This window comes from Pinus tabuliformis, chromosome Q (assembly GCF_031772625.1).
Source record: "Pinus tabuliformis cultivar Carrire ecotype Pingquan chromosome Q, CPIR1, whole genome shotgun sequence".
Taxonomy (NCBI): Eukaryota; Viridiplantae; Streptophyta; class Pinopsida; order Pinales; family Pinaceae; genus Pinus; species Pinus tabuliformis.
Window position 1 is genome coordinate 1174313794 of NC_142296.1, and position 25401 is coordinate 1174339194.

At 36.6% G+C, this 25401-nt stretch overlaps 1 protein-coding gene across 1 annotated transcript in view; it reads right to left on the reverse strand.

Moving 5' to 3' along the window:
• Window positions 1-25401, reverse strand: part of LOC149223872 (RNA-binding (RRM/RBD/RNP motifs) family protein) — a 96408-nt gene that overhangs the window by 44111 nt on the left and 26896 nt on the right. Inside the window, exon 3 of the mRNA XM_089385946.1 lies at window positions 19657-19724. Coding sequence (XP_089242072.1) covers window positions 19657-19724 — 68 coding nt within the window. The remainder of the gene's footprint in view (window positions 1-19656; window positions 19725-25401) is intronic.

A 25401-nucleotide genomic window follows, 5' to 3' on the forward strand; every position in this document is an offset into this window, starting at 1 on the left:
ATTGTTTTGCCAATTTTCTTGACAAATAAAGTTGCATCATCAAGATCAAAATGATTGAAGTTGAGTTTCAAAAGATGCTCAGTTAGTTTTTCATACCAGGCTCGCGGTGCTTGTTTGAGGCCATACAAGGACTTCACAAGTTTGCATACTTTATGTTCATGTCCTTTCATAGAAAATCCTTCAGGCTGGGACATAAAAACATTCTCTTTTAAATCTCCATTCAAGAATGCAGTTTTTACATCCATTTGATGGACTTTCCAACCGTTCTGAGCAGCTAGTGCAAAGAGTATCCGGATGGTGGCCCATTTTGCTGTGGGGGAAAAAGTTTCCTCATAATCGACCCCTTCCTTTTGTGCAAAACCTTTTGCCACAAGCCTAGCTTTGTGCTTGTCAAGTGAGCCATCAGCTTTGTACTTGTTCTTGTAGACCCACTTGCAGCCAATTGCTTTGGTTCCAAATGGAGGATCAACCAGCTTCCAAGTGCCATTCTTTATGAGGGCATCATACTCCTTTTTCATCGCTTCTTTCCATTCATCATGAGAAGCAACTTCTTTGAAGGAAGTTGGTTCAAAATCTGTAGACAAGTTCAATTCACAATCATAAGTAACATCCATATCAACAAGTGAATTAGAGTCATCTACATCACCTCCATTTTGTCGGTTTGAATTTTTGGTTCCTGTTTTTCCAATTTCATCAGGATGAACACTTTCAAATGTCTTTGTCAGCCACTTTGGGGGACCTTTCTGAGATGGTCCAGGCTGCTCTGTTGATTGAGTTGGGACTGAATCAAGATTGAGTCTCCCAATTCTATCAATTACATCACTTAAAGCATCATCCGTTGTTGGAGTTTCATGCAGGGGAGATTGTTCTTCAGAAGAAGATTCCACATGTTGATCTAGTATAGGAATCCCCCCTTCAAGATGTGGAATCTGATTATCAAACTCTTGAAATGATTTCGTTTTTGTGAATCTATCCAAGCGATCAAGTTGCCGCTCAACAACATTGTCAGATTTGGATGATTCAAGAAAAATGACATCTCTAGATACAACAAACTTTTTATTTACTTCATCATAGAGACGGTATGCTTTGGAGGTGTTTGAATACCCCAGGAAGATACACTTACGACTTCTAGCACCAAGTTTGTTTCTATGTACCTTTGGTATCAAAGCATAACAGGTGGAACCAAAGATCCTGAGATGTTTTACCGAAGGAACATGTCCATACCACAATTCATAAGGAGTCTTGTTTCTTATAGCATTAGATGGACATCTATTCTTTATATATGCAGCACATAGAACAGCATCAACCCAAAACATTATCTTTACATTTTTGAAGAAAAGCATCGATCGTACCATATTCAAAATTGTTCTATTCATTCTTTCTTCTACACCATTCTGTTGTGGATTATAAGGTACAGTTGTTTGATGTTTGATCCCATGTTGGCGAAGATAGTTTTCAAATTCATTTGATGTATATTCTTTTCCATTATCAGTGCGAATAGACCCAATATGAGATTGTGCATCATTTTCAATCCATTTATGAAAATTCTTGAATGTTTGAAAAGCATCAGATTTGTTCTTCAATAAATAAAACCAACACATTCTGGTGTAATCATCAACAAATGTCATGATATATTTATTTCCATTTGCAGAAGGAACAGGCATTGGACCACATAAATCTGAATGAATGAGTTCAAGCTTCCTATGTGCTCTTGAATGTGAATCATGAAAATATTGTTTGCTATGCTTTCCTAGAATGCAAGCATCACATTGCTTATGTTTCCTAGGAATTGTAGGCAAACCAGCAACACCATTTTTCTTCAATAAGCGGAGACTGTCATAGTTTAAATGTCCAAATCTAGCATGCCATAATAAACTTGATGGAAGTGTACCTTCTTGATGATGAGAAATGTTGTGCATGAGCAGAGGTTCCTTGCAGTTTGAGAAGTCTTTCTTCTTCTATTCCCCTCATGACAAGTGAGTGGTCAGATGCTTTTCTTACCTCAAGCTTGCCATCAAACATATGAATGGAGTGACCTTGTTGGCGGATGTGGACCAAGGACAGCAAGTTTCTCTTGAGCTGTGGGAGATATAGAACATGATCCAGAAGAAAGTCTGGAAGACCAGTCAGTTTAAGCTTGATTGTGCCAAGCCCTGATGGCTTGATTTTTGACTGATCTGCAAAGTATACTGCTCCATCAACATTGTCAGTGAAATCCTCAAAAAAATCTTTCCTATGAGTCATATGACAGGTTGCTCCTGAATCAAGCAACCAATCATTTTTCGAAGAATCAAGTGAAGCATTAAACAAATCTTCATTTACTCCAATGTTACATTGTGCCTCAATATAGAGAGCGGATTCAGGTGCTTTACGTTTGTCTGTATCATCAGTTTTACCTTTTTGTTGGTTTCTTTTCTGCTCAATTTTGTCCCATGGTAGCTTGCATGTAGAAGCATCATGTGATCCATTTCGTTTGCAGCGAATGCAATGCAAATCTGCCTTTTCTCCTTGAGAATGTCTGCCCCCCTGCCTCTGAAGTATCTTCCTCTTCCTCTTCGTCCACCTCTTCCTCTTATAGAATCTTGAGCAAGATGTTTTTCTTTATGAGCAAGGCAAACAGTCTCTTCAGAAGATTCAGGGATTGTCTTCTTTCCAAAGGCTTTCTCTCTTTCAGCAAACTTTTTCACAAGAGAGTCAAAGGTTATATCTTTAAGATTTCCATTTGCTTGTAAAGACTCAAGATAATTGGAGTAAGTAGGATAGAGTACCTTGAGAAAAGCAATAAGAGGGATATCCAGCTCAACCTTAGTGGATTTGATATCATGCATTATGGATTTAACTTCAGATGCAAGAGCAAGAGGATTATTATTTTTCAGTTCAAGAGTGAAGAGTTTAATCATGAGCTGAACAACTTCAAGTGCATAATGTGAGTCATAGAGTTCTTTGATCTTTTGTAAAGCTTCAAAGGTAGTTGAATATGATGAAATATGGCGACTTACTTCTTCATTTACAGATGTTGCGATTAATGCATATGCTTTGTTGTTCTTGTTATCCCAAATGACGAGCTCTTTGTCTGATGTAGGCTGTACTGGATCATTGTCTCCTTCTCCGACACACACTCCCTTCCACAACTCATTGAAGATGAGGGTGTGTTTTATCATCCGGGACCATTCAGGATAGTTCTCCTTGCCAGTGAGAACTATTCCTACCATAGAGATGATTGAATGCATTCTGTAAAAAATACTTCTGCTGATAAGAAATTTCTGCTGATAAAAAACTTCTACTGATAAGAAATTTCTGCTGATAAAAACTTCTACTGATGAGAAATTTCTCCAAAGATCCTCACCATATTACATATGTACAGACTACGCATTCAAAACTTTAAACGCTGGTATATATATATGTTGTTCAATATATATATAGTTTAATGGGACAGCGCATTCAAAACATATGAATCCCTCCAAACAGAAACTTCAAGGCTGAACTTTAATCACCGCCTACTCTGCTGTAACACTACGGCATGATCTTAGCGTTACCAATTAAATACCAATGAAAACTTACCAGATTCGATTCAACTCAGCTGCTTCTCTCAGCGTTCCATCACAATAGCTGCACTTCCAATGTGTTATTCAACCATTCTTTTAAATATTGCTTATGGGACATCGATTTATTTGCGTTGTGGATATTATATCATCAGAGAGCCAAGTGTAAAATCAAGCATCGATTCACTAAACTTTATAAACCCAACTATACAACAGTTTGCCATTACAACATGCTTATATAAGAGCGTTCACCATAAACAGATGAACCATCGTCATTGTATATCATTCAACGCTTTTGATTTATAAACAAAACCCATACAAGTGCGCATCACTAAAACCATTTCAGAAATCAACACCCAATTTATAAAAAACCACACATATCAGGCTTTACGCAACAGCAGCACATCTCCACGTAGAATTGGCCAGTGAATGTATTTGCATATATTCAAAGCAAGGATTCATTCAATACGCATTCAATAAACCGTTGATACTACAAACGCAGTGTTAAAAATGGGACAGCGTTGCCAATCAATTCAAATGCATATACCAGAAGTCAGTTCAATACCATATACAAAACCGGTGTATACCAAAAACCGCAGAGCCCATTCAACGTATTCAACGCATTCAACTTTGGACGTAACGCATTCAACAGGAGCGGATTCTGGGCGTTCATCAAAACGGCTCATCATTCAACATGTCAGCGTTTCAAGTACCATTTCAATGCAGATTCATCATACACCACTCAGCATTGTCAGTCATGAACCAGCGCTATTCATGAAGAAATTTAACGTACAGCGTTTATGAGGCAGTGCTGGAATAAGGCAGAGGCAGATTATGGGATAGAGGAGTTACAAGGCACGCCAAAAAAGGAACCTGGGACCTGTGCTCTGATACCATGTCAGGCCAGGAGTAACTCCAGACTTGGCAGAAAAACTGATTCATTTATTTCATTAGGTAGCTATTGTTATATACATGAATGTGACTGATCAGTTCATCTTCTTGATGACTGTTCACATTCCAAATTTACCCAATCGCAGAGGATTAGGTGTCAACACTTTACTTCAAGTATTTATGGGAAGAAAGAAGCTACTCCATTCCAAGATCTATGGTCACTATGCAAGATTGAAGAATTCAAGCTAAAGGCAAAATCTGATGTAGGATCAGGTGAGCAAAATAAAGCATATGCTACAATGACAAAAAGAAAGGGAAATTTTGGAAAGTGTGGTTCTCAGAAAAAGAAAAAGAACATGGCTAAGATTCAATGCTACGGATGTCAAGGATATGGGCATTACAAGAGAGATTGTCCTATGATCAAGAAGGACAATAACAAAAGAGGAAGAGAAGAAGCCTACATCACCGAAGAACTGGAGGAAGCCAAAAAGAAGAAATCCAAGAAAGAGGAAGTAAAAGATCTCTATTATGATTGCGATAGTCTTCCTCAGCTAGCTCTTTTCAAGTTTTCTTGTTGTAAAGTATAACTATTAGGAACCATTAGAAGCATGATAGGATGCATCATGTTAGGAAATGACATCATAAGAAGCATTAGAAGCAAGAGCTCGTGACATCATCATAGGGAAGCATGAATGACAGCTGAATTAGGTCTATGAAAGGATATAGCTCTTGGTAACCTCATTCATGGGAAAAAGAAAAAGGAAGTCATCTGGTACAAAGATCATCATAGATCAGTTAAGAGGAAACATCTATTGAATGAGGATACTTAAGATCCTCTATTGGAATCTTCATTGGAAGGTTTACCAAACAAAAGGGAGCAAGTGTTTCATCAAGAATTTAAACTTGGAGGAATTCATTAAAAAATGGTACGATGTCAATAAGCAGATCAAGGGATTGAAGTTTTCAATCAAGGAAGTTGCTGAAGGAAAATGACCTAAAAGAATAATGAGGTATGTATGCTTTTATTTGATAATTTGGAGTCATGTCATATGGTTGCAGATAACATAGATAAATGCTCTACTTCGAGAGCATGATCAAAAAAAAGGATCTCCTCCATTGAAAATATGCAGGAAGGCATAGGTCACACATTGACTAGATGAAATCAACATAATATGTCTTCATATGAAATATGAGGTGGTTGACATTAATTGGAGGAATTATGATCGGAAGTTCCTGAAAGGAAATGTGTGAAGAAAGAAAGGAAGAGATCGTGAAATAAGCAACTATGGAGAAGGCAATCAACATCCAAGGACTAAAAGATTTGACTATGATATCTCCATGAAAGATATGAAGACTCTAATGAAGTCTGAAAAAGAAGGAGACCCTTGACAATGTATATCTTTTGGAAATGTGTCAATATGTATGCAAGATGTTGATGCAAACCAAAAGATGTCATGATGAAAGACCATCACAAAGGTAATTTTGAATTAGTGTTCATTTTCTTGTTTGTGAACAAATATTTGGATGGGCTTATGCAGGGCTGCCAAGGGAAGAGTTATGGATATCTTCCACCATTGGTGACCATGTAGTTGGATGAAAGATCCTAAAGGAAACATGGCATGACAAAGGCAGCATGGCATGAAGGAAAGTCGGATATGGACTCATGGGTCACTTTCCAATGAAAGGAATGATGACATGATTGACTCATGGATGAAAGTCATGGACGGTCTATGCCCTATGAAGAAGTCCCAAAAGATGTAGACTTTATAACAAAGAAGAAATTCATGACATCGAAGGAAGGAGTTCTACGAGCAGATGGTTGTCCCAAAATCTCCACCTAAAGAGTTGCTAGAAGCAAAACCCTCGTCAAGAGGGAGCTTGGGTACATTCCTTCAGTGGAATGGATATGTCCTCCCTAAGTTGAGGGAGAGATAGACACATCATTCTTGTCTTCACTTGGGAAGACAGAATGGAGGATTGGATAAACATCTAGCATCCGATACTCTTTGAGGATGAGTTTGGGCATCCAAGATAAGAGTAGTCGTAGAGGGCCGATATTCTTTGGGGACTGGGAATCCAAGATAAGAATAGTCCTGTTGGAACACACTCTGAGAACCAAGGTGGAGTATGTTCCGAGAGACACAATTATGAGGGTGTCTATACATCATTGGTCTCGTCAGCGTTGATCTCTAATCTTGTGGTAAGAGTTGTTAGTCAAGGCCTTGCTATGTGACAATGTTGGTTGATATGATGCTAAACAGATGGGTTACCAATCCGACTCTTCTTATGAGAACTATTCAAATTGAGAATGACCAAGTACCTCGTATGGACTATGAACACCTAACTAGTTAAGAGGGAGTGTTGAAAAGTGTAACTAGGTTCGGTCTTCGTAATGACGTGTAAATATGATTTTATGTAATTGATATAAAGAATAAAATAAAATTATTTTTGTAATGCTCGAATCATGGGTTTCATGATCAAAGAATTTTGTTTTAGTTAAGGTTCCCATTGTGAGCCTTTAGGTTTGTCATCAAGTCATAAAAGTCTATTGAGTCAATGTGATGTATGGAAGACCCTTCTTGGGCATGTTACAAATATATGCTTGTCATTGAAAGAGTCAAAGAGACCCTCCAAGACCAAGCTCAAGCATCACCACAAGTCAACATTAAATGAAATAATGAAGCTACTCCAAATAACATGTCGGCCTAGGAAACTAGCAAGTCGGTTTATTTCTCATGGGAAAACCACTATAAATAGGCAGCTCGGCCTCAACTTGGATCCCAGAATTCAATCAAGAAGAAGTTTGCGATAAGAAGTGTGAAAATCACTAGGAAAGGAGCCTCATAACCAGCGAAGAGAAGGAAAGGAAGAGCAAAGTCTTTGGCATTATTTTGGGTCTGATTTTGGGTTAAGCACACTCCAAACGTGTGAGATTTCAAGGTTGTCTACTGCAGAAAGGGTCGAGGTATTTCAAAAGGCAAATTTGAGAAAGGATCATCAAGTCGAGTTGAGGAAGGATAGTCTCCATCTCAAGCGAAGACGATTGAAGATCAAAGTCTCTTAAGTACCGAATCTAGGGCTTCTAAAGAAAGACCGAAAAGTGCAAATCTGAGCCAAGGACCAAAATTTGAAGGATAACTGAAGCATTGGGAGAAGGAACTAGTTTGACTACCATTGACTCAAGGAAGAGGAAGTTGAACAAGGAAGCCTTGTGTCTTGGTCTTGGAGAGGTCATTAGGTCAAGGTATTTCTTGGTATTTGTCAATTGGAGTCTCTATAAAAAGAAGAATTTGTTTGGGATTTCACCTCAAATGGGAGAGGTTTCTGCCCTGGCTAATAGCCTACATTTTGTGTCTCTTGTCTCCTTATTGTTTATGCTTTGGTAGTTGTTTGATGAAGAAGAACACTACAATAATCTAACTAAAGAGAAGATCCTAATCTATTGAAGTAAAAAGCATTCACAAGCAGTTATCATTAATAGATAAATCACCCAATCTTGATGCCCTAGATTTCTCAACACCTCTTTCATACATTTATGATTGACCATTTTAAGTCAAAGGAGGTGGTTGAGCCCATTTAAGGCACATAATAGAAAAGAGATGAGTTCTTAGGCTGACAATTGACAATAAAAATTATTTTCCCATAAACCCCCTTTTTTCTTCCCCTCTTGTGGAATCATGGCCCCTCTAGTGGTCTCTATCGCCATCTTGGACCATTATATATTATCTTTCAGCATTAAAATTTACAAAGCTTGAGTGCACCATGGCCTACTACATAGCCCATTGAGAGTATACTTACATACATCTACATGTCTAGCCATTCACTAGTCAAGCCTTGGCCATAAGCTCCACATTACAGGCATATTTACAACATTTACAACACGGGTTCATTTATTTAAGTTGATATGGATTGACACAGATCATTATAACGACCCATTGACAATGTTTACATGATCTGATCCATCACATTCCAGGGGTTAAATCTGGACCATTACACTATCAATACAAGAACTCAAAGATCTTATTATGCCTTCAACCTAATATCTATAATATGCAGTTTAGTGCAATAGATAAGCATGTGCAAGATAACAAGCATATTTACAACATGGGTTCATTTATTTAAGTTGATATGGCTTGAAACTGATCATTTTAACCACCCATTGACAATGGTTAATTGATCTAATCCATCACATTCCAAGGTTAAAACTTTAGTATTACACTAGAAATACAAGAACTCAAAGATCGTATTATGCCTTCAAGCTAATATCTATAATATGCAGTTTAGTGATAGTCTTAAGTGCAATCAGTAAGCATGTGCAAGATAACATTTCAAACTGGTATTGAAATCACTTAATTTTCACAAGCAAACCAACATAAAAGATCAAAAGGATACCAACGGAGCCTTCACCGCCCACCCATAGTCATTCTGATCAAATGTCACCCACAATCTAGGCTTGAAAATGATGAAGGCAGGATTGCCCACTAACTTACTCACATATATCCCCAAGGGTGGTATCACAAAATTCAAGCTAGATAGGGAAACAAACAAAGAAGAAGTCAAGAACCCTCTACCAAACCATACTTTTACAAGTTCAAGGAACACCCTCTACCAGCGTTTACTCTACCATGAATGACCCTCTGCCAATTTTCCCTCATTGATACGAAAAAATCCATTGCCAAACTTCCCCTCCAGTACAAGTAGACCCTTTGCCAACATACCCACTCATATGGGAAGCTCTCCCCTCAGCTAAAACTTTGGTGCATGTTTCCATGCTCCAAATGTTTGCTTAGATTTAAAACCCCAACATAAAGACTCTAGCTTCAATCCATAGGATTTTCCCTTACTCTCCTCCATCTCCCCTAATTAACATCCACCTTGTATAAATGAGATTCAATATAAAAGTAACAAAAGTCAGCGAAAGGAACACTTCTGAGGTCTCAGGTGGGGATGTATATGTATGACTGAGGCGTTGGGTTGGCAATTAATGCTCTTGGAGATGAGGTATCAAACATTCCTTCTGGACTCTATGTGCTCACGCCACATTTTACCAAACATAGGTTGGGTAAAGTTTTTGATCATGCTAAAGTTTAATCAGAAGTATATACCATAGGGCCTTCTAAGGCACTTGATGTACAATCTGATTTCACACTTGAAATATTGATATTAATTTTTTTTTCTTGGGAAAAAAGGATTAGTTAACATAACAAGGGTATAAAATTTTCTTGTCTAGGAATTCTTTGAAAGGCCATTTTAGACATTAGAAATCAACAATAGACTTTTGAACAAAGTTACTAAAAATGGTTGTGGGAGAGCAAGTGGACATTTAAATATGGCTATAGGTGGTAACCTTCAACACTTTAGGATTCCATGAATAGTCAAGATTAGATTGTTCAAAAATACCAACAAAAAAACATATGCAATTCTAACTAAGTTGTAAACTACAATGACACAAACATTGTTCAATAGATCAAAAATTTCAAGTCTGACCAGTGACATGCTAGTGCTTGTGCTCGCACTTGTGAATACACATTGTTGACCATGCCTATGTCAACACCCCCAAGAAACAGACTACAAGTCAGCAGATAAAAAAAAAATCAAGATCATCTTCATCGTGCAGCTTCCAAATTATCATTGTAATCCAAATTCTACAACCCTGTGGGCCTTTATTGTAAAAATGATTCTAGTATGACTATGAAGCCATGTAAAAACATCTAGGTAGCCTAAGATTTCTTGCTAAAGAGTTTCACTCTAGGGAGTTTTTTACCCTCCGCTAATTATTCGCGTTTCCAAACCCAAATAATTGGCAAAGTTTTTCTCCCACACATACCCCAAAGCTAGAGTGGGGCTCGATGGTAAGGTCTTAGGTGAGTCCTAGTGTTATCAAGTCTATGTATTTTTATCATACTAGATCATATGTCTTGTGTCGCAGAATTTGGTTGAGTCTAGAGGTCATGTGTCAATTGTAAAAATTCCCCTTCTAATGGGATGTTCATGTAATAATTGATGTAAAAAGTGTTGTCTAGGAATATTTTAGGTGGATGATTGATCATAGTTAGACATCATCGCCTAAATATTTTTTAGACCCACTTTGAGGGTGAAAATATGTTTAATCCCCTCTAGAGTCATTTAATTTATTTTCTGGCAAAAAAAGGGCAAAACTTTAGCCAAAAAATAAAAATGAGAGAAAATAAAACATTTCTCCAAGTAGAAAAACAAATTTTTGGAGAAGATGGACATTCCCAAGGAAGATTAAATTTAAAGGACTTATTTCCAAGGCAAAAAAAATATCACAAAAAAACCTTGGACCACAAAATTAATTTTTCACCGAAAATCAATTTTCTAGGTCCAAGCGGTTAAATTAAATTAAAGATTTTCGAGGAATGAAATTAGAAAATATTTTTGAGGCCATCTATCAAAGGGAAAAAATTGATTTTTTAAGAAAAATCAAACCTTGGGACCTTGGTGGTTAAGTCAAAGGAGGATTTTCAAGGAAAAACTTTTGAAAAAAAAAATTGGACCAGGATCAAAGCCTTCATCAAGGAATTCGAATTTCTTCTTCCAGATCAAGGGACAAGATTTAATTTTGGCGTGGATCAAGTATCAACTAGCCATTATTCTCTAGGATAAAGTCAAAATAGTGCACTTCATTGGACCTAGCCGTTTTCCACTTCGAGGGGGATCTAGATCTCTCTATTTTCTATATAAGGAAGGTATTTACTCCTCATTTGTTAATTTTAAGTAACAATGGTATGTTCTATGCTTTAGAGCAATTTTACTTCAATTTCTTTATTAGCCCAATATTAATATCCAGATTAGTAATCACATCAACATGATAGTAAAATGCAGATAGAACATAAACATAAACAGTGGAAGACAAGCCAAGACAAGAGGACACAATATGTGGCACCAGCCAGGGACAAACCCCAATGTGGGGAAACCCTTAATCAATTCTTCTTATATTCTTCAATAGTTCATCAAAAAGAGAGATAGTACAATTTACAAATCTGATAATTTATGACAGCAGCAAAGAGCCCTAACCAGAAAAGTCAACGCTGGTCAACAGGACAGAATTCTTCCTCAATTCAGCTCAGTCAAACCCAGTCAACTTCGGCCTCCAACAACAAATCTAATCAGCCCAAAACAGTTTGAAAAAGTCCAGTCAAAACTAGTCAACAAAAGTCAACCCATGCAGCCAACCCTAGTACAGTCAACGATGGTCAAAACAGAGGTCAAATTGCCTCAGTTTTTGTGTCCAAATCTGCGGCCTGCTAGGACAGAGATACCTCACCCAAATCGAAGTCAAAACAAGTCAACACATCAAGTCAATGCGGTCAAACAACCTCCCTACAACTCGGTTAACGCTGGTCAACGCAGTCAATAGAAATTTGTCCTCCTTTCCTTCGCACATGTGAGAGAGAAGATTGCCAAGAAATGCGTACCCAATCACAAGAGGAGAGGGAGAGATGTGAGATGAGATGATGATAAAATGACTTGAGGTCTCCTTCTTTTTATATGCAACGTTGAGGATGAATTGGGGGTTTAAGTGCCTGTTTTGCTCGCTGGCCGACCTTGACAATTTGTCCATAATATAAATAAATTTGTATCTTCATTTGTACATGTCGGAGTCGGATGTCTTTAGATCAATCCTACACCTCTTGGAGAGAGGAATCCAAGAAAAATATCAGTTGTCATAAATAAGATGACCCGGGTGGAGTTTGGCCCTAGTTGCCAATTTTAACATCATTTGATATCGAAAAAAATTGTAATCGAGCTTTGAGTCAAGCTCTGCGAGTTGTAATACCTTTTTTTGGAATACTAAAGCAAAAGTCTTTGGGGTTTATTCATGGTGGTGTTCCTCTTCAACTTCTTGTGGAAATTTTACTGGATCATGTGCTTAATACTCTACTAAATAAAATTTTGTAAGTTATTATTTCATTGGCCAGTTGTTGGATCAACTATTTGCACAAGTATCTTGCATTAGTTGATGGGTTTTAGAGAAACATTTTAATTTGATCTATCTAGTAGGTATCTCTAGATTTTGAGGATTATTATGTTATCTATGCCTCTATCGATCTAACAATTTGTTCTTAAGTGTGTAGAGACTTCAAGTATTCAGAGCTTGGGCGTGAGGGGAAGTCTTCAGCTAGACCAACCCACTCTCAAGTGAAGAAAACTCAAGAGCCCATTTGATTAAATTTCATGGCTTATCTAACAATTTGATTTGCAGAGATTCTGGCTATTGCTCACCATAAAAAATTATTTCTCTCATCTATTTAAATTTATTTGTGCACTAATGAATAGATATGCTTATAAGAGCCATAAATCATTGTGAATATTGTACATGATTTTGTAAGAAAAAATTATCTAACCCTTGTTCATATTTTTTCATTCTTTCTATATATAGTTGCTAGGGTTTTTTATTTGACTTTTGCAGATCTGAAAGGGACATCGATTCCTAGAGGGTTTTAGCCCTCACCTAGCCTAGACGGCTAGGGTTTGGGCTCTATTTTTCATCCTAGAGATTGGTCGTCTAGCATTTTTAGCTCTTCCTTCAAGGTCGCAGGTGGTTTAGGGCTAGATCTAGCCCCTTAAGGCCTAGCTCCACCATGATCAAGCCTTTTTCCTTCAACACTCAACATTTTTTGAAGGATGCAATCCCTAAGAGGGCTGATTTCACTGCAAATTCGAATTTTCACAAGGGTTTATCATTCAAATAATTTAATTTGCAAATAAATTTTTGTGGTTAATTTCATTATTTCCTTGCCAAAACCTAACTCAGTTGCTTGTTTCAAGCTCGTTGAAAATTTTTTGAGGACTGAAAGTCTGGTTGCAAGGCTTCTTTAGGTAGCCGCAAGGGTATTTATCCATTTTGGCTTTGGCCACGGGTCTATCTTGGCCTATTTAGCCTAGCCGCAAGGCTTTAAAGTTTAGAGGCCCATTCTCCTTCGCCGCAAGCTTTATTAAGGTCTGATTTGTATTTCAGATCATTTGGAAACTGATCTTGTTGTTTTGCAGGCCTTCTTCATCAATTTACAAGGGTTTGATCACTTGTTTGGGGTGCTGATCACTTGAAGGGTTCATTGAGAGCTAGCCGCAGGTCTATCTTGGCCTATTTAGCCTAGCCATAGAGTTTGGAGGGCTCACAAAATTTTTTGCAATTGATCCATACTGATCTGACCTTGTTACAGGACCAATCTCATTCTTTTGCAAAGGGTTATCTTCATTTTGATTGGAAAATTGCTATTACAACTTTACAAGTGCTGATCCATCAGAAGGCTCATATAATTTGTCTATAGAATGAATGTGGTTATTGCAGGCCTAGCATTCACTGTGGTCAGGGCTTTATATTTTATTTCGGGTTTGGGTATCTCGTCCATCCATCAAGCTTGCTTTCTAGACCTGGCCATAAGGCCTAGAGACCTTCTCTGCCCTAGCCGTGAGCAAACCAAGGTCTGATCACATTGTATATCAGTCATAGGGCTAATTCTGTTGTGATCGCAGGTATAGCGTGGCCATTTGGAGGAGTTTCACACTTGTTTATTGTTTCAACATTGGATTTTTAGTGTTTGTTTTGATATATCAGTCACCTATTGCAGACTATCTAAACATATCAGACCTGAAGCATTGCATTCAGAGCCTAATCACACAAAATAATAATAAATTAAAAGTTTAAAACACCAAAATTTGATCACACATTAATTACAAAAAGGCTTAATTCTTTTCTGGCTCTTGTTCTTGCACTCATTAATGACTAATCTTACTGACAGAGGGCTGCAGTGGACTGACATTTGTTGACAGTGGTATCTTCAGGTCTGGTGCATTTCTTTGAGATCAGTCGCTGACATTTGCATAGCCTAAAAGATAGTAGAATTGTGCCTACACTAGCTGTTCTCTTGTTATCTCACTGAAGTATCAAGGATAGCATCTTCTTCTAATTAGCTACCAACCATTTCTTTTGTCTCTGTCTTGTTAGATTAAAAGTTGCATTGCATAGTTTAGATTTTGTTGCATTCTCTCATTTAAAATCACTGTTAGCAATCTCTTTTGTCTTTTAGTTAATTGTGTTGATATTATTTGAGTTTCACTTGTTCCTAATCTCTATATCTCATAAGTGAAGAACACTCTAATAAACACTATAACTAAAGGCACTTGATATTGTCATTGTCATTATCATTGTTTCATTGAGAATTTTAAGCTTGCTTCATTGATTTGATATTGGAATCTTGTAGCCTTGTGTTCTAAATTTGATATCTCAATAAAGCTTGGTTATAAGTGGTTTACATCTTTAATATTTATATTGAAGCATATCGTCATTATCTCATCTCTTTGAAACTATCTAACTTTGTCATCATCTTGCATTAGCATCCTAGTTTAGTTTGCATCTCTAAAATTAACCTCCAAGCATAAGCTTGGTTGAATAGAAAGTTAGGGACACCTTCTCCATCATTCAATTTGAGAAGTTAGACCCCCATTCACAGTTAACACAGGTGACCTTGCAATTCTCTTGTGGGCAATCCCTTGTAGGAACAGAGGCACTTGGGTGGTTAGAAGTCCTAGGGAGGTATCGTTAATGAGACCATAGCCTCCTTCCCTAGCACTTCTCTCTACAACTTTGTTTGTGACTAGCTTCAAAACAATTGAGGAGAAGGCTTCACTTAGATTAGGCATATAATTAAAAATAACCAAGATCTTGCATTTCACATTAGTTTAGATCTTGCATTCAGTCCTCATTGATCTTTGATAATAGGAATTGTGAGCTAAATTTATAATTGCAAGTTTGTTTTATTTGAAATAGCATATTTTATCTTCATTGCAAATTGTCTTAAAGTTTGTTGTTCATATCCCTGATTGTCTTGATCTCTTTCTTGCATTAACATTTCCTTGTAGCATTGCTTACCTTATCCCTTTAAGTACCTTTTATCATTGTGCGAATTCTTTAATTTATTTGAGCATTGTTATTAAGGCATTGGTCTCTTCTTGTTTCATCTAAAGTGTCATTTTGATCTAATCAAAAAAAATTATCTCGCTTTGCTCAATTTAATAGCCTAACTTGTCATCTAATCTTTCATTCAAGTTATTTATGGAAGTGATTGCCTTGCCTCCTGATCTCCTAGACTTGTTCCAACAAGTTTTCTTAGATTTCCACCCTTAGTGACTACCCCCTTTAGCTTGCCTAGGAGAGAGCTTAAACGGAGTTAGCAGGGATTAGAGCAATGTTTTAAAACTCCGACTCGGCGGAGGATCGACTCCGACTCCGACTCCGAAATGGTAATGACTCGGCCGGCTCGATTTCAATGACTCGGTCGTTGTAAAAAATACTTTAAATATTTATTTTTTTTATAAAAAAACATAATTTTAAAGATTTTAAACATAATTTTAGAGATTTTCATTCATGTTTCCAAACACACAGCATTATAATATAGATGGTGGATTGGGATCTGCATTCAACTGAACAGCATGTTCAAGTTCAATTGATGTCTCGATATCTAAATCTAAATCAAGATCCTCATCAAGATCAAACTCTGTTGGACGACTCTCCACTACCCAATCTGACAGGGAAAATTTTAAGAACCCCCCCTAAATTTATAAATATAATAAATGGGTGAATCTCCATGGTATATAGGAAAAATGGAAGGCGATTTTATCAATAATATAATATGTATATATAATTTTTTGGCGAATCTCTCACCAGGCATGGCGAATATTTTACTCAATTATAAAATCTTGTAAGATCTTGGCGAGCCTTTCACTAAATAATAAAACTTTGTAAAGTCCTAGTGAATCTTAGCATAGGCTACATGCTCGTTTAATTCCCCCATTTAAATATGCTACATTCCAGGTGAATACCATGGGTCAATACCATGTGCCATTTTGGTGAATACCATGGGTCAATACCATGTGCCATTTTTATTTTTATTAATTCTAATATTAGGGTTAATAATGGTTTTTTGCATGGTATTAATAACAATCTAGTCCATGGTATTTGTCCCATAGTATTTTGGCCATAGGTTTCACCTAAATATAACCCATTTTTTGAGTGTTCGTAAATATAAGGTGACTTATGGAGTAAATATAAAAAAATGTTTTATTTGTTTACCATACCTCTCGTTTATTTATATTTTTATTAATTTACCATACCTCTTTTACAAATATGGTATTTGGCCCATAGGATTCACTTAAATAAAACCTCTTTCTTGAGCCTTCATAAATAGAACGAGGGTTATGGACTAAATATAAAAAGAGGTTTTATTTATTTACGATACATCTAGTTTATTTATATTTTTATTTATTTACCATACCTTTTGAGTAAGTATAAAAAGACGTTTTATTTATTTACCATACCTCCAATTTACTTATATTTTTATTTGTTTACACCCTTACATGTATATAAGGTGACTTATGGAGTAAATATAAAAAATGTTTTATTTATTTACCATTCCTCTTTTATAAATATGGTATTTGGCCCATAGGATTCACTTAAATAAAACCTATTCTTGAAAATGGACGAATGGATTCACTTAAATAAAACCTATTCTTGAAAATGGGCGAATGGAAGGTTGTAAGTCCTAATTTCAAGGGCTAAATTTACCTTTTTTACCCTCTCCCTTAAAATAAGGTGGGCTATTTGAGGTGATTTGTAAAAATGTACTATGATACAAAATATTCGCCCACTAAAAATTTAAAACCCCTTGATTTCGCCAAAGGGCGAACATTCGCCCCTAAAATTATCCTTGCAATCTGATGTTGGATCAATGTCTTCCAACACAATGGGATCTGAATCAGGTCTTTTGTTCAGCAAATGGTTTCGTCTGAGCCGGAGGTTGTATTGGACATAAACTAGATCATTTAACCGTTTTTTATCCAAACGGTTTCTCTTCTTTGTGTTACTTGGGAGCAGCAGAGAAAATGGGAGCGGGAGCGACATTTTCAGAAGCTCCTGGTTTGGGAGCGAATCCCAGAGGAGTTCGACAACCAATGTCACTAACATCAAGGTACACAGAGGGATTGGTGCTCTTGATTAAATACGAGTTCCATACCCTAATACATGACAAAATTCAATGGAAACATTGCAATCCTCCAATCTTGAAATCCTGAAAAACTGATAAGTCTGTTGGATTTTGAATGAAATCTAAAATTCTACTTTCTCCATATGAAATCCAATGAGGCCGACACCACTCTCAAACATCCTGAGTCATTTCATGGTAATGTTAAAAATTTAAGTAAAAGGATGAAAATGAAGATTAAGGAGAATGTCACTTTTACTTTAAGAATTTAAAATTACCATGAAATTTGAATAGCATATCAATAGTAGAGAGCATTTGAGTGTGTTAAATAGGGTTTGGGAGGGGGAATGGACCCCAAATGACATTTAGAAAATTCATATAACACCTTGGAGTCCAAACCAATCAGAAATCACCTTAAAAATCCATTAAAAAAATATTAAATTGCTGTTTAACATGTTCTGGGCCAGCTTTTTGTGACTCGGCCGAGTCATAACAGAAACGGCCAAGTTGGCCGAGTCAGCCATGACTCGGCGGAGTCATTGAATGACTCGACCGAGTCATGGCTGACTCGGCCAAACGTACCGTTTCAAAGGCCGAGTCATGGCTGAGGGTATCGGCTCGGATCAACTCGACCGTTTCGGTATCGAAACGACCGTTTTTTAAAACAATGGATTAGAGTGACAACCCCTGCTCTGAGCGTTGCACCTTAGGTGTACACTTTAGGCGACAACATGCACCAAACACAAGAACAGCAGTTGGAGCCAAGTGCAAGTCCTAGGTTACTTTAGTGGAATAGGTGCCTCCCACTCGTAGGTTATTAGTCAAAGAGCAAAACAAAATGAATTATGTTAATGGATCCCTCGTAATGCTAAATCGGGGCACATTAGCCTTGATCATGATAAAGCATGTTCAAAAAAGAGGATGTAGGCTTATTTAATTTTATTTAAAATTTATCTAGGGAATTATAGAGGACAGAGGTATAAAAGCAGCAGCTATCAAGATCCGAAATAGTGAAATGGATTGTTAAGGTAGCAGTAATTGGCAAGACTTTTGGGCTCTTAAGCATGTTATGGAGCACAAGTAAACTCCCTTCTTTATTGAAGAAATCTACATATTTCTTGCCTATGGAGGTTTCAATGCTCTATGGGTGGATTTGCCTTGCTCTAGGTAATGGACTAGATCAAATTTGAGTTTCCAGTGCAAAAACTTGCAATTCATTTTGAATCATTGGCGCTCATTGGACACTTTCTATAGGGTACTATGAGTAGAAGATAAAACCATGATATGAAGGAAATAGCCTTGTGCAACTTCCAAAAAAGTTTAGATTGGGAAATTGGATCTATGTGAAACCTAGGTAAGAGATGTCAAAGACATGGTTGAAGCCAATGGTTATGTGGGTGATGTGGAGAGAGGTTCAGATCCTACATATGAGGGCTAACAAAAAGATATATAGAAAAATATGCAGGATTAGAGGAATTCTACAAAGAAGACTTGTTCCTATGTAGAAAAACGTAAATGGAAGGAGGATATATTAAGTTAGAGATAATGGCTAGGCCTGTGAAAGCCAGGGCCCAGATAGTATGATCTTCTCGCTATTGACTAAAATAAAGTCAATACAGAAATTTCAAAGAATACCAAAAAAAAAAGAAACAAGACCATATCTAAAGTTAATAATAGAAACTTCCAAGCATCATGCAATTTTGCAAAGATGTTTTCCAATTTTATGTTCTCTAATATTAGTAACTTATCCTTGTTTGTCGAAACTTTTAGAGACATCACATATATTCCATGTCATATTCAATTTTGATGAGCCACTATATCGTAGTTGAATGTGCCTGCTTATAAACAGTAAATAATAAATCTAAAACCATTTTTCAAGAAAACAAGAAATCTGTCTAATAGCATTAGAACTTCTTCGGAATACCACTGCCCATTCTGTGTACCTGTTATAACTGAAATTGAGTCCTTCATACTTATGATATTAGTCACTATATTAATCAAGTTGAAAGGAAAAAGTTTGATGGGAAGAAAGAGTCCTTGCCCAACATTCCTAAAGCCATATACAATAGTTCATTCTTAATGGCAATGCCATTTATCGTAGCAGCTAAAGCTTTCTTTTTATCAAATTCTAACACTACTTTCTTATGACTGTCAAAAAACCCAAACAGGCAAACTATGTTGATACACAAACCATATTGGATTTATCCTGGTTAACTTACCCATTTGTTCACCATTTAACATACTTGCAACCCTCTTTGCAACACTTTTCTTTGCAAACTCCACCCACCTGCAAACGAATTTGATTAACAGCGTGATATAAGTGAGGGAATACCATGGAAAATGCATTTCCTGTATAGATCGACAATGAAACACTTCCTTCTTCATCTAATATAAGAATAGTACCTTTATAAGAATAATATAATATATTACTAAACTGACTGATCAACAGAATAACAAAAGTGATGATGACACAATAACTTCACATAATCTCCATTTGGAATGAATGTAATCTTGCATATTATGTCCATAGGCACATATCATCTAAAGTTTTGTTGAAGCTTTGAAACCTGAAAATTTCTCTCCAAACTATATTTACATAGCCAGTCAATTAAACATATTAACACTTGTTCAAGCAACATTTCCCCCTCACTATCTTTGAACCAATGTTGCAAACATCAGCATCGGGATATAACCGGCAAGTGTCCAGATGACCAAAAAATTGTAAATATCGAGAATATATCAGTAAAAATCGGCAAAATTAATATACCACCAAAATATCAGTAAAAATCAGCAAACATCGGCTAGGCCAAAAAATCATGATTTCACGATTTTTTCACAATAAAATCAAGACGTTTGCAACAGTGCTTTGAACACCATACGTGTAGCTGGTATGAGAAAATGAAGAATGATCTGCTAGGTTTGGAATAAGCAAATTACTAAAATTAGTTAACTGGCAGATAGTAGGTTGTTACGAATTGCTTAAAAAGTAGTCGAGAATGAATATATTTACATAAGACTAGCTAGATCAGCAATATCAGTTAACTAGTTTATAGTTATCAGAGAAAGGTGCCCACTGGAGGATGTAGCAACAATACAAATATACACACTTAGGAACAATTATCTCAATTATCTCAACATTAACTCACGATGTAACCTGTTACTTTATATCAATCAGCAGGCTGTTTTACAATCTCTGATCAGGAAACTCTGTAATTTACCATCACATACCAATCAACATGTTAAAACTTAAAAAGTATTAATAAAAACTTAAACTTAAGTAACATGACAACCTTATTTTCTGTTATGATTTTGCATCTTTTTGGTTTTGATCCAACAACAATCAAATGCTCTTAACATGGGAAAAAACTGATTACTGAAACCCTAAAAAAGTACAAAGAATTTATTTACCTGCATTACCCTATGACATAATAACTCAGGAAGCCAGAAGGAAGCAAAATGTTGCACGAAGCGGGAGCGAAGCGGAAGCGCGGAGCGCGGAAGCGTCATTTTCCAAAAATCTAGGAAGCGAAGCGTCCGCGGAAGCGTCTGCTATATATATATATTTTTTTATATTTTTTTGCATTTATACTCAAAACAAACATCCCAAATACCAAATTAATTGTAGAAGACATGAAAACATGCATATTTTTGCATAAATCAAGATAGATATGGCATCCATGATTCCATTGTAGTTACTAGTATGTACAACAATCATCTATATTCTAGCTATTACAAACATACATCAAATTTTTAAGCATATTATAAAACATAAAACATTTAAGCATATTATAAAACATAAAACATAGAGCATATTATGATTTATCTAGCAAGTGAGCAACTGTCAACGTTTGTCACGTCCAAAATTCAAATAATAATGTTTACAAAATATGTCACTTGGTCACTGCCAAGCCAAAAAGGTTCAAAATTCAAATTCACAAGTCTACAAGTCTCTTCCGGGCCCGAAGCGTGGCGCTTCCGGAGGCCCGAAGCACCCTCTCAGTTAATAGAAATCTATTTTTAATAGAAATAGATTATAGAAAATAGAAATCTATTTTTAATTGATCACAATTTTAAAAAATTATTTGTTAATCATATAAATAAATGATATTAAATTTTATAAATAGTTTTAGTTTTTTATAAATTTATTTAATATTTACTAGATAAATTTTTGAACATGGGAGATTATTTCAAACATATTTTTTATATTTACATTTAATTTTTGAGATTTTGTTATTGTAAATAATAATTTTTATATTATATATATTTGTCCCTTCTAATATATATTTTTTTCAGTATTTTAGATTATTTTAAATTAAAAATATCTAAAACATTTTAAACACTATTCATAAGTTTTCTTTTCCATTTCCTAAAAACAAATTAAGTATTTATAAGATGTATACTCCAGAACTTTCCTTACTGGTTTTTAAAGAATTTTCGTACCAAAATTCGAATTGGAACTTCACTACTATGATCCAAACTACCTATTCAGGACTTGTAGAAGAAGTCAGAGGATATTCCAGTGCCCAGTCCATTTCGACGACCGACCACACATTCTCACGAAGGTTGAAGAAGACACATATAGCAGCAGCTTCACGGAGTTTTCCATTGACGAGTTTCAGGTTTCAATACATACATACGTTTTGATGACAATAATGTCAAATTTGCAAGATGATTTGCATTACCTATCCACACCATTGACCATCGTTTCCTGTGTCGAGCATTGCCATAATTCGAGCAATGTTATAGCGGCCTGCATCCCATATTAATTAGAATCCTTGACAAAGAGCCTGCCAGTTCGAAGCGTGCGCTTCCGGGCCCGAAGCGTGGCGCTTCCGGAGGCCCGAAGCGCCCTCCGAAGCGCGGATCCGGGGCAACGCAACCCATATTCCAGGAATCGTTTTAAAATTTAGGAATCGCGCTTCATGAAAACCGGAATCGCGCTTCGCCTAAAGGTTCCGGAACGCTTCCGTACGGGACGCGATTCCGGCTTAGGATCCGAGGGGGGGGCGATTCCTGCAACTATGCTGCAACACCATAATATTTAGGCATCTCATAATTAGTTCCAAAGAAAAAATCACACATCGTAAGTAAGCATCTAGCTAAGTGAATCTATAAATCTGATCAAAGAAACCCGAAAGAGAGATGGAGATGATGTCAAGGCCCCAGTGGCCCTCATGATCGAGGGAAAAGGGGGCAAACAAGGTACTAGCTCACTGTTGAAGTCCTCTGATGTCAGAAATCGATCCAACTGCATGATCCTTAAGGGGGCATAGGAGTTAGGAAGCCCTGTTCTCCTACCATACAAGGTGAAAGGAAAGAAGCTCTGGATAGATCTCTTGCTACTAGGCTGACTCTAATGCACGGCATCGCATGAGAGGGATACCCAGCTCTATACTCATCTAGAACTGGTCCATCTATCATTATGATGAAACATGGCCTGCAGCCTGGTCTGGCAACATCTCACAGGCCTCGAAGATGTTGATTGCATAGTTATGAGAATCAATCAATCATCGAACCAATTGACCCCAAAAATGTGAACAGGACTGAAACTGGAAAAAACAGGAAAAAAACACGGACCAAAAAATACATAAAATATTCAAATTTATAAAAAAACAAAAACCATATATATTCATGTGTATCCATATGAATCCAAACCAGTATACACATCCAAAGCTTTCCATATCTATCAAAAGGGTGCATATAACCAAAATAGCACCAAGTGCAACTCGTCTCTAAACCAAAAAATAGATCAACAAAGAGGATTTCAATGGCCTTTAGAGTCTAAAAAAACATGCTACAACAAAAACTACATATCGCCAAAACCGTTGCCTATACTGGAATCCTTATCATCGTTATCACCATCTAAGCATTAAAATAAGATAGGAAAAACTTAACATGCCAAATTAGTGATTTTGCTCAAATGAAGGATTAAGATAGAGGAGTTTTACAATCAATGCCACCATCATCAAGGTACATAAGAGGACTTGGTGCTCTTGATTGAATGCTAGTTCCACACCCTCATACATGACAAAATGCAATGGAAACATTGCAATTTTCCAATCCCAAAAACTGTTAAGCCAGCTGAATTTTGCATATGCTGATGTATAATGGTGTAGATTTGAATAATGTAATGATGATATGGGGTGAACTTAATGTATTAATGATGAAATGCAACTATCATAGCAAAGAACAATGTCGCCCTAAGAAAATTTAACATGGTATCAGAGCTGGGCTGAAGAAAAGCCATGGAGATCACCCCAATGATGACACCATTGATGGAAGCAAGAAGAGGATGGTGGAGACCTAAAAGAATTCTAGGGTTTGAAGAAAACCCTAGGCATCTTGATGATTAGGGTTTGATGGATTCTATGAGGTTAGGGTTGGAGAGAAAACCTGGTTTATGGCAAAGACTTGAGATTTGATGTATGAAACTCTAGCATGGTCCATGCTCAAGCACTTGATGAAGATTCGATGAAGCCCTAGATGGGATAATCCCTAGCAGATCTGGTTGGATACTTGAAGACAACAATGGTATATGGACCATGGACATGATGGGATAATCCCTAGCAGATCTGGTTGGATACTTGAAGACAACATTGGTATATGGACCATGGACATTGATAGCTCTTAAAGATTGGTTCAAGAGGGAGAGGATCACCTCTCATTGAAGATAAGTATTTCTTGACTTATGATGCTTCTTACTTGTTAGACTTATGGATCTGATGATTATGTTTATTGCTTGTACTTCCTGCATATGTATTTGAGTATATGGATGTTTCTAACCTCCTTGATGAGATGTGATGAGTAGATCCTTCTTGAGGATCATTTTGAGATGCAGATCTGGAAAGAGACAAAGAGGTACTTAATGAAAAGATGATAAAGTGCTTCTAGCAGCCTATGTCTAATGAGTAGGTGCTCAAGTATTTGAATACCACAAGGTATGCATGGTATGTTGTGTTTCAGCTATTGGCTCAGTAAGCCCTAAGGTATGATGAGAATGCCTCTTTCTTTAATGGCTCATACATGCATATGAAAGTGACTTGGATATATGTCTCCTATGATGAAATTATGCACTTGGTGTTGAACATTTTGATCTTCTTGAATTCTATGAGGCTATCTAATATTGATACATTGATACACTTGATGTTTGGCTAACATCTATGATCTATCTGTTGGATATCTTGATCCTATAAAGAAGGCTAGCACCTTGGCTCTAGAAAATGATACTCTTGATACTTGTCATGATGGATTTCATATAGAAGGATAGTTCATTGACTCCTATACATGAGTCTGCTGGTAATGCTTGCGATAAGCATGATGAAAGCATATGGAAAGAGTGATTGACACTCTTGTTGTTTTGATAAAGCTTTATTGAATGACCTAATTTGATCTCATTGGTCATGAAGAGCATGGTAACCTTGATGTGAGAGGTATAAGTGTAAGATTGACAAGTAAATATCTTACTAACTATGGTTTTATCTTGACGGCATATGCTTAAACTGAATGCCCTAACTTGATGGAGTGACTAGATAAAAAGTGCTATTGTGTTTGAGATTTATCTGTTGCTTTGAGTCTAAACCTTTGATGAAAGATTGATGTCATGATCTAACAGATCTGCTCTAGTAGAGACAGGTTGATGACATGAATGAAGATATATGAAGTAGATCCCAATTCAGAGGGAGAATCTTTTTTTAAAGACTCTTACTCATACTATTCTATGCATTATGTGTTGCTGAAGTAGGATTTATGTGCATCTGACGCAGTCACAAATCTAGGAGATTTCGTCCCTGGACGCACTCATGCGAAGACCTAGACAGCGTCCAAGGAGCTAAAGTCGTTCCCATCCTAACATGAAGAGAGCAACCAGGGGTTTGACTGTTGTTGACCATCATCTGAAGCTTTCTGAATTTGTCTAAACTCTGAATCATGATGTCCCTGACATATTATGCCATTGTTAACTGATT